This window comes from Prunus persica, chromosome G4, assembly GCF_000346465.2.
Source record: "Prunus persica cultivar Lovell chromosome G4, Prunus_persica_NCBIv2, whole genome shotgun sequence".
Taxonomy (NCBI): domain Eukaryota; kingdom Viridiplantae; phylum Streptophyta; class Magnoliopsida; order Rosales; family Rosaceae; genus Prunus; species Prunus persica.
The window spans coordinates 4491507-4507368 of NC_034012.1; the positions used below are offsets into that span (position 1 = coordinate 4491507).

The 15862-nt window shown below is 35.4% G+C and overlaps 2 protein-coding genes across 2 annotated transcripts; one reads left to right on the top strand and one right to left on the bottom strand.

Annotated features, from left to right (window-relative positions):
• Positions 2761–8406, bottom strand: LOC18781351 (nuclear transcription factor Y subunit A-7). Its single transcript, XM_007212009.2, has 6 exons — positions 8239–8406; positions 6847–6912; positions 5914–6041; positions 3843–3944; positions 3554–3718; positions 2761–3458 (listed from the first exon to the last, which is right to left on the bottom strand). The coding sequence occupies exons 2-6, from the start codon at positions 6872–6874 to the stop codon at positions 3273–3275; spliced, it is 609 nt and encodes a 202-aa protein (XP_007212071.1). The 5' UTR covers positions 6875–6912; positions 8239–8406; the 3' UTR covers positions 2761–3272.
• Positions 11055–14727, top strand: LOC18778840 (ferredoxin--NADP reductase, root isozyme, chloroplastic). The gene is made up of 5 exons (XM_007211381.2): positions 11055–11309; positions 11472–11528; positions 12315–12647; positions 12903–13122; positions 13921–14727. The coding sequence occupies exons 1-5, from the start codon at positions 11286–11288 to the stop codon at positions 14418–14420; spliced, it is 1134 nt and encodes a 377-aa protein (XP_007211443.1). The 5' UTR covers positions 11055–11285; the 3' UTR covers positions 14421–14727.

The window sequence follows — 15862 nt, forward strand, 5'->3', positions numbered from 1 at the left end:
GTCCATGCATGAAAAGAGGTGTAAAGAGGTAAGCAAGGATAGAGAGGAGGAACCCAACTTGATAGGATGCTCATGTGAGGGAAAATCTTATTATGTTTGCTACTAATTATGGCACCAATATCATATAAATGTTCTTCTTTATGTATATACTTGCTATGATTAGGAGTGGTATTAAAGTATGTCAATTTATTTTTGTCAAAACCTTAGAAAAAGGAGAGATAAAAAAAGGGCTTCATGAGATGAGAGTGAGAGAGAGAGAGAGAGAGAGAGAGAGAGAGAGACTCTGCATATTAATGGCATTTATGATCAGCTGCCAACATGACAAAATGATCACCATGGGCTCTTTAAATTCTTATGTCACCTTGTGGAGATTTTCAGAAGCTTCTTAATTGATTAATTTGGAGCAATAAACCTTGCTCAAGCTTTTGTTCAACTATGGACAAATCATAACTAAAAGGCCAAATAAAGGAAAGAAATGCCCAATCTGATTATTCATAGAAATTGATGTGTGGCTTATGATCAAGCAATCTAGCTAGATTTGGTGTAACTTTGCTTCATAGGAACTCTCATGTCAATTGCAAATTACAAATATAGAACTTATCCCCCACCCAAAATGCAATCTCAAGGCCAAATGCAAAATATAGAGACGCATTAGCTACATTGAATTGATGTATGCTAAATCATGATTAGTAATGTTAACAGACTTTAATTACCTTTTCAATGACAAGCTGCCTACTGCCCTTTATTGGCTTCTTCCTGATTTTACTTTCCACCAAGCATTAATAGAATGAAAAATGTCATGCGTTTCCCAATGAAATGATGAAACTTGAACTAGTGTGGTTTTATGATCAAAATTTAAGCAGTTTGAACTTTGATAGAAATAATATGTGTGGGAGCAAATAATCGCGTGCTAATAATCTAACGCCACGTATGTAATAAGTTATTGCCTAGACCAAATTACCCCTAGTAAAAGGGTTTAGAAAATCAAAAGTACATCCCATTCTCATTAATGTGATGAGGGGGTGACGTAACGATTCTCACGCTCACCGTGAAAAAAATTCGACGTGGCCTATTAAAAGTCTTGGACCTCGCCAGCCACAAAATCCAAACATGGGCCAAGAAGCTAAGTGGGCCTGAGACCACTGATTCCATAGAGTACATTTCAATAGGATGAGTTGTTCTATGGTGAGGGTGCCATATATGGACTATAGATGTGGAGCTCCATGTTAGCCACATGATTCATCTGAATAGTAACTTTACTTAAGTTCAATGAAATGATCATGTGGCTAATATGAAGGTCCACATGTATATGGCACCCTCATAATAGAATTTGGCCAAATAGGACTAATCCTTAGGCAACATGCCTCCAAAATAGATCAACATTGATCCCCAACATATCCTTAATTACAGCAACATCAGTAATCTAGAAGATCATGACAACACATTTTGAGAAATCTCTCCCAAGTCAAACGGCTAATTGACTGGACGTGTGATATAACAAGCACCGACTCCCCCAATAAATGCCATACGCAACTTTTTATAGCAATAAACCAACCACCAATGAGTCATATAAAACTTGATCACAACTGCAAGAAGGAGATAATGTTTCATTACAACCTAAGAAACCCTAATTCTTCTTGTCTGAAATTGACTTAAGCATCTGAGACTCTTTGGCTCACACCAGATCGGTGTGTATAGGGATTCATGATATTTTATTTTCTCTTAAATCTCAGGGGGCACTGTGGTCTTCTTTAGGAGTAGAAGAAATTATTCCCAACAATATGTAAGATGTTATTTATATGAACATGGATTGGCTCCTTAAAATTGAGGAGCTATTTTTAAAAACCAATGGAGTTTTGACACTTGTCAAATTACAACAACATTGACAAAATTTCAACAACAAAAAAAAAAATTAATTGACACGTGTCAAAACCACATTGGTGGTAAAGAGAAGCTACTCCTCAATTTTAAGCAACCAAACTTTTTACTATTTTATTTATATTACCTTGAACCTAAATTTATATGTAATACCAATACATATACATATGCGCTATTTTATAATTTGGTACACATCACTACAAATGTGTACATCCCAATTGCTAAGAATAGTATATATGAATTAAATACAATTGGTTCAAATCGGACAAGTGGCTATATATATATATTAAATTATATATTTTCCTAAAAAGCGTCAAGAATTTCAGAAAGAAAAAAAAAACAAAAAACATTTGTGCAATTAAAGTGGTTAAGTTAAAAACAATCCAAATTCCATTAATCCTATTTACTAGTTGTCCATACCCAACAAACCAAAACTAAAACTTTTTTATAATGAGGTGAAAAAATGATGCAGTCCAAAAGAGACAAATCCAGTCCAAACAACGTTAGAAAGACAACAATCGAAATGATTTCATGGTAGAAAACATTGGGAATCAGATTATCTGGAACAAAACAAGGCAATAGTGATGCGTTGAATGTAGAGAAGAAGATGTCTTTCATAGTGATGCGTTGAATGTGGAGAAGAAGATGGCTTTCCTTTGATGAAGAGATAATTGCCACAAATCATCTTGTTTGTTTGAACTTTGAATGACCCATTAACACTAGGCTTGCTCTACTGTGAAAACTACTTTTTCATCTCTTATTTATTTTATATATTATCGTCTTTTCCAATTTGCCCCAAGCTAATAAAAATAAATTCACTATATTGATAATTACCCCAAAAACCAAAAAAAAAAAAAACAAAAACAAAAACAAAGAAACTGCTGGTTGATAATTACCCAATTTCATTAACCATTAAACTTATTGTCTCAGTTGATAACAAACGAATAAAACTACTACTACATAAACAGCAGCCAACCTAATCTTTTGCCAATCTATTGAAACATTACCAAACCAAACACCACGGGCTCTAAACTTTGTCAGACAAGTTTCCAACCTCACAACAGGTATAAGTGCAAACTTAAACCACACAGCAAACTTAACCATCACTCTCCTGGGAAAAAAAAAAAGAAAAAAAGCAAAGGTTGAAATGAAACCCATTCGGGAGACGGTTATATCACTGCGCTTCAATAAGACTGCCTACTTTGTCTTTTGCAGCCCCCCTACAAGCCTACTACTGAAGAACCTATACATGCTATTGCTAATGAGCTTCAAGTCACAGTGAAGCACTACCGAGACTAGCAAGGCTGGTATTGGGGACCTCCATTCCCTGGCAGTTGTTGAAGAATAGATACTTCATGTGGCCCCTTGAGTGCGTTGCAATTGCTTCCAAGTAATCAGGATGTTCCATCTGAGGAAGCAAGCTCACTTTTATCAGAGTTTAAATTGATATTTGGCTGGGATTTGTCGCCTGATGACATTTCATCCTGCTGGTTGTCATTTTTCTTTGCATTAAGAAATCGACCCCCACATCCTCTAGCTCTTCTCAGTGCATGCTGGTGTCGAGATTCATGCAAGTATGGCTGCAAGAGTAGTTTGAAGTGACAATGAATAAATGAAACCTATAGCAGCATCTCATTGAACATGAGATGCAAGGATTTGCAGTCCAGAATATTACCTTTCGAGACTTAAGAGCTTTATTTTCTGATTCTGCTTTAGCACGAGACTGCCGACGTCGCAAGATGCCATGATATTGTTTTGCGTTTACAAACACCGGTTCCTCAACTGCATCTGATGGCAATGGAACTCCTGCTTGCTGGATTCCCATTAACTGAAGATGGACCTGAAATGAGGACACAGTAATAACCACAAATTTCATGCACATAAGCAATATGTGGTCTCAACGCTCAAAATATTAGAAGTACCATTATCAAGAAATTATATCTAAGACAAGGCGGAAGAAATACCGTTGGTTGCCCCCCATAGGGCTGTGGAGGATATGGTTGTGTGTCATAGGGAGCAAAGATGCTTCTGTAGTAAGGGTCTGGATAAGGGTAAGCTGCTGGTGCCTTCAATTAGACAAACGAATGATAATGTATCAAAATTCTAAACTTAAATTAGGTGCCTTTTTAAAGCATTTACATTAAAAATTGCAAAACAACTACATGAAAATTAGCTTGAGAAACAGAAACTTCCAATGATACTAAACATTCTTATTCTATAATGTTTTTTTAAACAATACCAACAATTTCACTGATACTATGTTTGGAAGGAAGGTTGCAAGAGCAAGCAGATGGTAATTCATAAAGGAAGGATAAAGGAAGAGAAGGAGAATTTTACTTCCTCTTGTTTGGTAAAAGGGATGGAAAGGACGAAGAGAAGTGTAAACATAGACTTTAACAATTATACCCCGTATTCAAATTTAATTGCTTGGGGACAAAAGTGAAACTATCACTTCTACTAGAGATTAGAACCCAAACTACATTTACCTAAGGATATTCATGGGTCAATTTGAAACTATTCCTCCCATCCATCTCCATCCCCACAAAACATAGTTTAAAATCTCTCTATGTATAGAAGATAAGATTTAGGAGAGCCCACCACATATAAGCTGTCTAAATACCTTGGAAAGTACATCACATAGTTGTCTCCCAAAGAAAATGCATCTTAAAACTTCAAATTAAGAAGAGTTTAAAACACACATGGATCTTTTATTTTAGGTATAGCTTGAAAAACTCTGTAATATTGTCTAGTTATCAGAAATCATCTTACAATCTTTAGACCCCTTATTTCCTAATGCAATCAAGGTTTGTTAATTGTGGGTTCGTTAAATAAATAACACTCTTTATATGGGGGTAAACCTCCTTAGTTCCCCTTGTATGGGGGTTTGTTATTTCCTCCTTATTTAGGCCTGTAAACCTCCTCATTACATAAATAACAATCTTTAGATGGTGGTATCGTCTCCCTCCCCGAACCCACCCACCCAAACAAAAAAAGCCACACATGAATGCCCTTTTCTGATACAGGCCTAAATAGTGCTGCTACCACCACCACTAGTTAGACCTGTATTAAGGATCTCTTGTAGCCATCACTAAGAACACCTGCTATAAGGAAATACATTGTCTCTAGCCACAAACCATGAGAAACAGAACCATCACAACCAACTTATTCAGCTTCATCACCAGCAGCAGTTCCTGTTACTCTCAAAATGCAGGAAACACAACTCAACATTAACAAAAGTGATGCCTTCCACCACTACTAACTCTTAATTACTTAATCATCCACCTAGGGAAACTTCTGATATTAGCCACCATAATTACTACCACCAATGCTATGTAACACTAGATGCACCTACACCAGTTATAGTTTCATCTAAGTATCCCCCATACAACTTACCGTTCACATAGCACATGCATATATTTTCAGTTCCAATTTTGCACTGAATGTTCATAATTATTACCCATTATGCTGATAAGGGATCATAACAGGATGATATCGGTAATTTAGTCCTCTGATCCCACCAATTTCTTTACAAGTGTTAGTCCCTAATTCATCTAATGTTTTTTATTTACTCAGTTTTGGATGCATGTCTTGAAGGTTGAATCTACTTTCCTTGCAACCATACGCACAATTTCTTTGGGAGCATGCAATTGCACATTTCTTCACTACACAGTTACCCAAGTTAACAAAACAAGCATCTCATCTTTAATAAAGTGCCTACTTCAGAAAGCATTAAAATCACAATAATTGTAAATTACTTGATGAACTGAGTAAATGGTACCACATATAAGCTTCAACACATTCTAAATATTGACATACAAACATGATATATGAGATCACAAACATATACACGTCAGCAACTACATATACACATGATATAAATATGTATATATATGGCACCTAAGAAGTCACAAACTTGATGACACAATAGTGGAATTCACAATAATAAAGTGGAAACTTCCTCTTCTTTTTTTAAAGGAGAAATTTGCAAGAAAAGAAAACGTCAACTCTAGATAAGTTTAAGGTTGAAGATGTTACCACTGCATGTCCTGTTCCAACTTGTGGAGGGGCTGCATACTGAATATTTGGGGTTGGAATTCCAGGATGAGAAATACCAATTGCAGGCAAGGAAGAATGACTTTGCTGGTCATCAGATTCACTATTATCTGCAAAAGCAAAATTTCAAAGTAGATAAGAATGCGCTCAAGAAATGGTTGTACTACTCAAGTGAAGAAAGGAAAAAACAAAAACCATGATGCCACTTCACAAAAGGAAAACAAAAGCCAAAATGAATAAATGAATAAAATAACAAAGAATTAAAGCTTTGAAGTTCAGTGCTATAAAACCATAAATATGAGGGAAAAGTGTAGTAAATCCTACATCACCGCAATTGATCATATGTAGCATAGGAGCAATATCAGAAGGATTTAACCAGAACATAATAAAACAGCACTACCAGACAGCCTTAAAGCCGACTAAAACAACCAAGGAAATTATTTTTTTTCACAAGGTAGAGGCTTCCTGAGGATCCACGTCAAATGAAAAGGAAAATGGGCAATTAGTGAGATGGTAAATTATGTAAACCATAAATCAAAATCAGGAACGACCAAGGAAGTCAAGGGTTGGATCTGACACGGATCTTGCTAAAACCAAATCAAGACTTCAACCTAAGCCCATGCTCGGTCTTAGGTATTACAAAGGTAACATAGGTTAATCTCCCCGCAAAAGTTATTGGTTTGTAGAACAATCCACCAACAGAAACGGAAAGAACCCTTACTTAAACTAGTTTAATATAAAATCTACACCATTATTATATCAAAGACGCAAAAGCACCAAACAAAAAGCAATTCAGTTTCTTGTCACATTAACTATCCCTGCTCAGTTATATGCCAGAAACATAAGTCTTATCCATTTACAGCAACTCTGAAACCAACTGAATATTTAAAGTATTTTGGAAAGAAAGAAAATTACCAGAACGATCATGCACAGAAGAAGTCATGAGGATGTCTTAAGTGGAGAGTCCAAAACAATATGTAGCTGCAAAACAAAAATCACCCAGATCAATGTCATACAGAAAATAACATGCTGCTAGAACCAAGTAAGAAACAAAAAGAAAACAGATCATAGGTTGAATTTTTAAAAAAAAAATAAGAAAGTACATTTTAGGATGAAATTAGAATCGTTCAGTAACTAATATCTTCTTTTTTTTATAATCAGAAACACACTTTACTTAGTTGAAAGTCTATTAGTTTAAAAAATAAAGTCCATCTGTGAGGAAGAGTTTGACCGTCTAGACAAAGCTAATTTTAGAGATATTCCTTTCTTCGTACTAAATTCGGATTGTGTTGCTGCAGTTAGTTGAATTTTGGTAGCTTGATGTTGGTAGACAGCGGCTTCTTGTAATTTACAAAGAAGCCCAAAACCTCACTAATAAGATCATAGTATAACTGCATATATTTGACAACCACGCAAAACAGAAGGGACAATCAGGAGAGGGGAACTGATATTGCAGAACCATATCAGCAAAATGAAAGAATTAAGGATACAATCAAAGTGACGTGATGGTGCTCGCAATATCACTTTCAAGTATGAGCTACTAATTTCCTTGGTTACAGGTTCCATTTTCCAGCATAATTGAGATAAAATGGTTGGTAGTGGGGCTTTTCCTATTTTGAACCATGAAGTAACAGGGCATACATACATAAATAGATAAATAATTATCTTTTTAAAGGTGGTTCAGTGAACGAGACTTTGCCTCCTTCCAGAGCAGAGTCCGAGGACGATTGGATGTACAAACCCTTACCCCCATTGCAGAAGGTTGTTTCGCATTTCGAATGTGTGACCACCCGATCACAATGGAGCAACCTTACCATTGTGTCAAGGCTCGAAATATACAGATAAATAGATCATTGTTAAACAAGATTTCCATCTAATCTAGGGTCTAGCCACAGCTGCAGATGTGTACAAAATAATTCAATGAATGGCCAGCAACAACTAATTTAGCTCATAAAAGATAATCATGGTATCCTGAATACTCCTTAAAGATTGACTCAGAGTGTAAAAAGAAAGAAGAAAGTGAACCCAACTACTCTCAATACCATCAACCCAACTAATATTATAGTTCATCTGCATGCCCAGTTTTCATAAAATTAAATTAATAAACTTTATTAAACCCAAAAATTCAGTTCTCAATTTACTCTTCAAATACCTACATAATTAGCTCAAAACTCAGAAAATTGACCCAATCATCTAACATAAACCAATTCACCGAAAAAAAAAATAAAAAAAATTGAAGAATTCTCATAATTTGGTCGGGCAAACCAATTGCAAAGCGAAGCTAGGGTTTAGAATTTGGAAAGTTACCTCTTTTGGCTGGCTGCCTTTCTTGTTCCTACTAAATTTAGTAAAATTCTTTCTGTGCAGGATTTGAAATGGCGTCTGACGGAAATTAGAATTCCTCTATCACCATATTATTACCTGAACTGCATGCCTATTTTCAACCATACACATCCTTCATTTTTATTTTATTTTTTATTTTTTTGGGAGGCTTTTAATCGGTTAAGTGTCGACTAGGATCTGTAGGGGTGAAGAAATCTGAGCCGTTGGATTCAGTGACTGCTTCGGGCAGTGGAATGTGCTGCCCGGGAGATAATCTGGACCAGGAATTATGTGGGGCCTACGCGGTGAGCGGGCGGGATTGAAAGCGACCGCCGAGCTTGATTTCTGTCCAGCAACGCACCCGCACGTGGGGTCCACGGCTGAATATGATTAGGCTCTGCTGCTACTTTTCTCAAGTCATGCCAAAAGAAAAAACACAGAGTACACAAAAATAGTAACAACAGACTATACCGTATATGAACGGCAAGGATCCTAAAATAATTTAATTATTAACTTTACTATTTAGTATTTTAGTATTACTCTTTAGTTTTTTTTTAGGAATACTATTTAGTACACGCGTTTGGCTAGTTGGTCAGTGCAATGAGTTCACCTTTTTGTATTTGAGTTTGATTCTCCTTACTCATTCTCATAGATTAGATTAAGAGCATTTACTCTTGCACCCTAGGTTCGATTTTCCTTTCCCAATATCTTTTGGATAAAAAATAAAATAAAAAAACTGAGTCAAATTAATTGTGGGATGGTTCAAACGGTACGGATGAATTTGATTTGGTTGGGTTGAACGACGTTTTGCCCTCACTTACAAAGCTTGTGTTGAAAAATGGCACGAGCCCAATGGTCTTAGGTTACGTACATGCATATTTTGGACTTCATTCCACCACTTCTACTCAGCTCTCCCTTCCCTCTCAGCACAACTCATGTACCCAACCAACGTATCAGCTCTCTCTCTCTACTGGACCAGCGGAGAACATACAGTACAATACTAAAGGGACATTCTAATTTTTACAATTTTATGTGCAATATATTTTGACAAAATCTACTGAATATGTAACGAAAGACTCATTATTTTCTTGCATTTTTAACCAAATATCGCACATGGGGTGACATCACATTGGAAAAGTAGGCCATCTTAGTGCATTCGGATTTAATTTACGTCGGAAACGATCTTGAAGTAACCCTATATAATAAAGTAAATTTAGGTTTTACCCATAAAAAAACTTTCACTTTTGGAAAAAGCCAAAGCTTTTTCAAAAAAGACAGAAAAACCTCTCAACTTTCAAACCAAAGACATGCAAATGTAAAGGATTCCTTAGGAAATCAAAAAAAAAAAAAGGGCAATTTTGTCTATTTTGGCTTCTTTTAAAAATTTTCTCTCTCCTTTGGGCTTTTCCAAAGTCTCCCATATAATAATACTCTCCTCCTCCCCCTCCCTAACAAATGACAAAATATATATCTAGCTATATTTTTAAAATATATTGAATATGTTTAAATAGTATAGGCGCGCGGCTATACTATTAAAATATGATCAAAAGGTATAGCCGCTCGACTATACTTTTAAATACATTTGAATATCTAAATAGTATAGCCGCGCGGTTCTACTATTAATTATATTAAAATATGTTCAAAGAGTATAGCCGCACGGCTACACTTCTTAAATATATTCAAATATTTAAATAGTATAGCCGCGTGGCTATACTCATATATTCGAATATTTAAATCATATAGCCGTACGGCTATACTATTTAAATATATTAAAATATGTTCAAAGGTATAGCCGCACGGTTATACCCATATATTCGAATATTTAAATTGTATAGCCGCGTGGCTCTACTATTCAATTATATTAAAATATGTTCAAAAAGTATAGCCGCTCGGCTATACGTCTTAAATATATTCGAATATTTAAATAGTATAGCCGTACGGCTATACCCTTTAAATATAGCCGACTGGCTACACTATATATATATATATATATATATATCTCCATTTTAAGTACTGAAAACAATGATCCTTTTATGGATTTATTTGATGTATTTGTTTTTCTTTCTTTTGATGGCTTGATGTGCTTTTTAAAAATCTCTTCTTTTATGTTTTTTTTTTCTTCCTTTTACTATTTTTTTCTTTTTGGGTTTGAATGAATCTGAACTTTGATTAGTACATCCAGGTCCGGCTTCACAAAAATCCCAAAGATGTCAATTATATCCTAAAGTACTGATCATAAATTGAAAAAAAGGAGAAGAAAAAGAAGCTTTCTTAATGCAATTCATTTACGAAATTCCGTTTAAAAAACAACAATGATAAATGGGATGTTGTACATATAAATAGAAATTATTTACTTTTTTTTTGCAAAGAATAATTTATATTTGTCAGATACTATATTGTGCATGACCTATGGTCTCGAATCAAATCTATCTACATCGATATTCTATTAATGTTACCTAAATTATATCAATAATATCGACACGTTATTAATGACATATTGATTGTGCAATGTTTAAGGCCAGATTATACTTTTGTACAACAAATCCTAGAAGTTTGCATGTAGTTGATAATATAAAAAAAAACAAAGGGATAGTTTTAAAATTGCCACCTAAACTTTTCTGTTTGTAAAATAAAATTCATGGAAAACTGAAAATAAAATCCAGTGGTCCAAATGAAAATTCAAGGACTAAAGTGTGACAAACAAAGAGTTTGGGGGGCAATGTTGAAATTAACCCCAGACTAAAAAAAATTACCATATGCCAACCTCCCACCTTCTCGATATAAAAAACATATTATAGAGAATTAATTATTTCAACTCGTCTGGTAGACAAGGCGAGCATCGCAGTGAGAGAGAGAAAGTCCGAGGAGCCAAGGCAAAAGCAAAACTCGACCTTTGGGACACTCGGAAGGATAATTTTACACACCATTTTTGCCTCCAACAACTCTTCCTCTGCATGATCTTAGTCCCCTAACCCCTATATTAAGTCCCTCGCGTCACCTAAAGCCCTCTCATACCATCCTTTGATCCAATCATGTCTCATTTGGCTATCTCTCAGGTATGCCCCCATTTCAGATTCGGGTACCTTGTTTGATTCCCGAGAAAACGGAGGGAAAAGAATGAGGCTTTCAGTCATTTTATGCTTACCCAGTTGCCAAATAGAAGATATTTGATTAATTCTGCTGTTCTTGTTATTGGGTTATAATGATTTTGCTTGCAGGGTTCACTTACTGCTCCTGTTGGAAGCGATTTTTCTATCAGAAGATCAGTGTTCAAGGTGCGCCTTTCCTTTGTTGGGGTGTTATTAATTTCGCATATTCGTGTTTGTTTTTTAATTGGACACAAGATTGAGGGCTTGTTTGGTTACTGTCGTTATAAACTATGTGGCTTTAGAGTCTTGAGGATTTTCAAATATGTTGTAAAATGAGAAGGTTCCGAGATTCTCCTTTTCATGTAGTTATAGTGGAGGATTAGCTATTGTGATATTGATACCATTTCTTGGGTTCTCAGCTCGGCCTTAGAAGCACTTGTTAGCTTTAGTTTTTGCAGATTGCAGACTTACGTGTCTTCAGGGATGGAGCTTATGGAAAAAAATTGCTTGTTTCATTTTTGTAATTTCCCCTTTTTTTCTTAGGATCTTATAATCTTAATGGCATTGTAACATTAAGCCTTTAGTTTTAAAGGTACAACCAATTGAAGCAATTAAAGTTAAATGTGATGGTGATGCTCTACTGGTGTTGCTGTTAGAAGCTGTTATCAATAATGATTGTCGATAGTTGTGACTTTGAAAGTTGTGTATTAATTTGATTTAATTATTTGTAAGTGCGTTGATTAATGATTGTCATAGGGAGATGCTTGCAATTGTAGTAAATAGAACTTTTGTCACATATCTTGCTGTATGCTTATTTCATCTGATTAAGTTTAGAGTACTGCTCCTGAGACTAAAATTTTGTGGTCTTAATAGATAGTATGAGTTTAGCTGATAATAGAGTACAAATTTAAACTGCTTTGTGTTTCTTCAGTCAATAATTTCTTACTAAAATTGCTTGTAATTTTGCTGCAGGCACAAAGCATAAACTTTAATGATAAATCATGGGCACCTCTTTTATCTTTGGACTTGAAAACAAAGAATGGGGGGCTGAGAAATCAGCGGATAGTATGCATGTCAGTGCAACAAGCAAGTGTTCCTAAAGTTGCTGTATCTCCTCTACAACTTGAAGATGCTAATGAGCCCCCATTGAATACATACAAGCCTAAGGAACCTTATACTGCAACCATTCGTTCTGTTGAGAGGATTGTAGGCCCAAAGGCTCCTGGAGAGACCTGCCATATTGTAATCGATCATGGTGGTAATGTTCCCTACTGGGAAGGGCAAAGTTATGGTGTAATTCCTCCTGTAAGTAACTCGTTCCATAAATTTTATGTCTTCATTTAGTTGAAAGAGTTTTGACCTATACAATTCTTCGTAGCAGCTATGATTTGAAAATTGAGAGGATCATTATATAATTGTTTTCAGCCTCATTTGATGATGGGTCTCATCTCTTCACTTTAGTAGCCACATAATTTTAATTTTTAAACCAATTTACTGGCATGCTAATAATTGAATCTTCACACTAAATTTCTCCATTTGAGTACCTTATTTTCATAACAGGGTGAAAACCCAAAGAAACCTGGGGCTCCACAAAATGTTCGTCTTTACTCAATTGCATCCTCAAGGTATGGAGACTATTTTGATGGCAAGACGACCAGTTTGTGTGTCCGCCGTGCTGTCTATTACGACCCTGAGACAGGAAAGGAGGATCCTTCCAAGAATGGTGTGTGCAGCAATTTTTTGTGCAACTCCAAACCAGGAGATAAAATTAAGATCACAGGTAAGAGCCTACTGTTTGAAGATCAATGGGGTTTTCTTTTTAATTAAAATAGTCTGCGCGAAAAGCCTGTGGCTCATGGCCAGGGTGGGCTATATTTTGATCTTAAAAGGTCTCAGCCTGGCCAAGGCAGTGGCTCGTGCAGTTCGGCCCTTCTAGTAGAATGATTGTGCTTAAGCCTCACTTTTGGGTTGGGCTGTGGCCCTAGGTCATTTAGCCTGCCTGTTCTTAACTTTTGTTATTTCCCAAATGATTGCCTTCTTCCAACATATATGAGTTTGTATGGCCCTTTAGTAGGTAAAAATAAATTCTATATCTTCTTTTTATTCCCCCTCTTTTTAGGGTTGGGGGTTGCTAGCTTAGACATCATATTTGGCTTGATTGATTGGATTTTTTCTATAAGTTGTTAAATTTAACGATGCTGGTTATTTTCATCCAAACTTGGCACTTGAGATGATCAACAACGCACACACAGAAGAAAAAAAATTGTTCTTGCTGTTAGTTAAACTAATCAAGTCAAATATATTGTTAGGAACTCCTAATTTAAGTGTTACTTCCGTAATAGTAATTGTATTGCTCACATTGTATTTACACTGGCCATCATTGTTTTCTTCTGTCTTTCAGTTGCAAACTATGGCCTCATAAATTAGTTCATCCGATGATCAATATTATTTGCTTTCAGAGAGAATTAATAAACCTATTTAGTCCATTCTTTTCATTTGATGGATTTGACACTGTTACTGGTAGTTAAGATGCACTCCTTGTCTATAGTTAATTGAACTATAAATAATAATATGGCAGGGCCTGCTGGCAAGATCATGCTTTTGCCTGAAGACAACCCAAATGCCACCCACATTATGATTGCCACCGGCACTGGTGTCGCACCATACAGAGGTTACCTTCGACGCATGTTCATGGAATCTGTTCCCAAATTCAAGTTTGGCGGCCTTGCATGGCTATTCCTTGGTGTGGCCAATACTGATAGTCTCCTCTATGATGAAGAGTTCACCAAGTATCTCAAGGACTACCCTGATAATTTCCGGTACGACATAGCGCTAAGTAGAGAACATAAGAACAATAGAGGAGGGAAGATGTATGTTCAGGATAAAATTGAAGAGTACAGTGATGAGATCTTCAAGCTCTTGGATAATGGAGCCCACATATATTTCTGTGGGCTCAGGGGAATGATGCCTGGGATTCAAGAAACCTTGAAGAGGGTTGCGGATGGAAGAGGGGAGAACTGGGAGGAGAAGCTTTCACAACTGAAAAAGAACAAGCAATGGCATGTGGAAGTCTATTGATATGGCATGAAGCCTCCCATGTTAGGTAAATTTTCTTTTGGTTAGCCAATCATCAGCTTTTACATAAGGAACTTTTGAGTTAGTAATAGCATTGATATGTATCAGCAAACAAAGAGACAAGCCCATCTTCTTTTGGTTGAACCAATTTGAGGAACCCTTTGATTGTTGATTGATGTTTCATCTTTTGCCTCCATTTAGTTTTTTATTTATTAATATTTTTCAATGTAATAACCAGAAAATTCAAAATTCTGGTAAATTTGTTCAACCGATTTTATTATGAATTGCAAGCAAACTGTTTTCCCTATAATTGACAACCTGTTTTAAACAATTAATGAATGTTCAAATAAAGATCATAGCTTGATAGCAACCAAGCTATGTAATCAATTCAAGACCCGGTAAAAACTTAAATAGAGCAGAAACAATCATGAGCAGGATCTGTGGAGAAAGTAAGGCTAATGCAGAGAAATCTAAACCAAGAAGAAAAACTTCAAATATTTAATATTTTTTCAATATTAGTATATGTAAATTGATACTCAATATTTAATTATAATTTATATGCCTATATGCAACAACCCGCGAATAACACTTGGCATTAGGTGGTTCTTGTTTGGAAGTGGCCACAGCTTGGATTGATGTTTTATTTTAATTTATTATTTTTATATAAATGGTTCTTTTGTTCCAACTCAGCTTTTGATTGCATTGAGGTTTGCTATTTAATTAACTTTGGAAAAGGAGAGGGTATAAACCGATAATATCCACCTTCTAAAGGCATTTTCAAATGTCCACTTGATTCTAATATGGTGGTTGCGTACTTATTCTTAGAGTAATTTTCCAAAAACATTCAAATCTCTTTTCTTTTCCTTTTCTTTTGCTTATAGGATCTTTTCTATTGATAGGGGCGATAATAAATTAGACTCACATACACTAAACAGATGCTAAGACTCGAACCCTGAATCTTTTTTGGGAAAACATTTGTTCCAAATCACTACACTAATGAATCCTTTACAAATGACTTTTTCTAAATAATTCTATTAAAAATTAGTATAATAGTGATTGATGATCTATACTGATATGTATGTAATTTATTCTTGTCTATTAAGACTTTAATCTTTTGACTATAGTGATTGATGATGTACACAGTATCTTTAACAGTGTAATCCATTGGTTGATGCCTTGCAAATTGCCTAAGTTTGTTTGCCGCATTAAGTGAATGGGTCATCATCCCTGTGATTGCAGCCTAGAAAAGGCTGATTATAAGCCATGTTACCATCTAACATTACTAGTGAGGTCTCAATTCAATACTTGACTTATATAACTTAATTTCGATATCTAAATTCTCACATGATCAATTATTATCGAAAGATTTTTCGTATAGAACAATTGAATAAGAGATTTTCTCAATAAATGGAAACGAGGAGAGGAAATTGAACGTGAAATCACTT

Coding starts and splice junctions, on each gene's coding strand:
- LOC18778840 (XM_007211381.2), top strand. CDS start 11,286: ATGTCTCATTTGGCTATCTCTCAG. Junction 11,529..12,314: donor TCAGAAGATCAGTGTTCAAG/GTGCGCCTTTCC, acceptor ATTTTGCTGCAG/GCACAAAGCATAAACTTTAA. Junction 13,123..13,920: donor AGATAAAATTAAGATCACAG/GTAAGAGCCTAC, acceptor ATAATATGGCAG/GGCCTGCTGGCAAGATCATG.
- LOC18781351 (XM_007212009.2), bottom strand. CDS start 6,874: ATGACTTCTTCTGTGCATGATCGTTCTG. Junction 6,042..6,846: donor TTCTGTGCATGATCGTTCTG/GTAATTTTCTTT, acceptor TTGCTTTTGCAG/ATAATAGTGAATCTGATGAC. Junction 3,719..3,842: donor CCTATGGGGGGCAACCAACG/GTATTTCTTCCG, acceptor TCCTCATTTCAG/GTCCATCTTCAGTTAATGGG.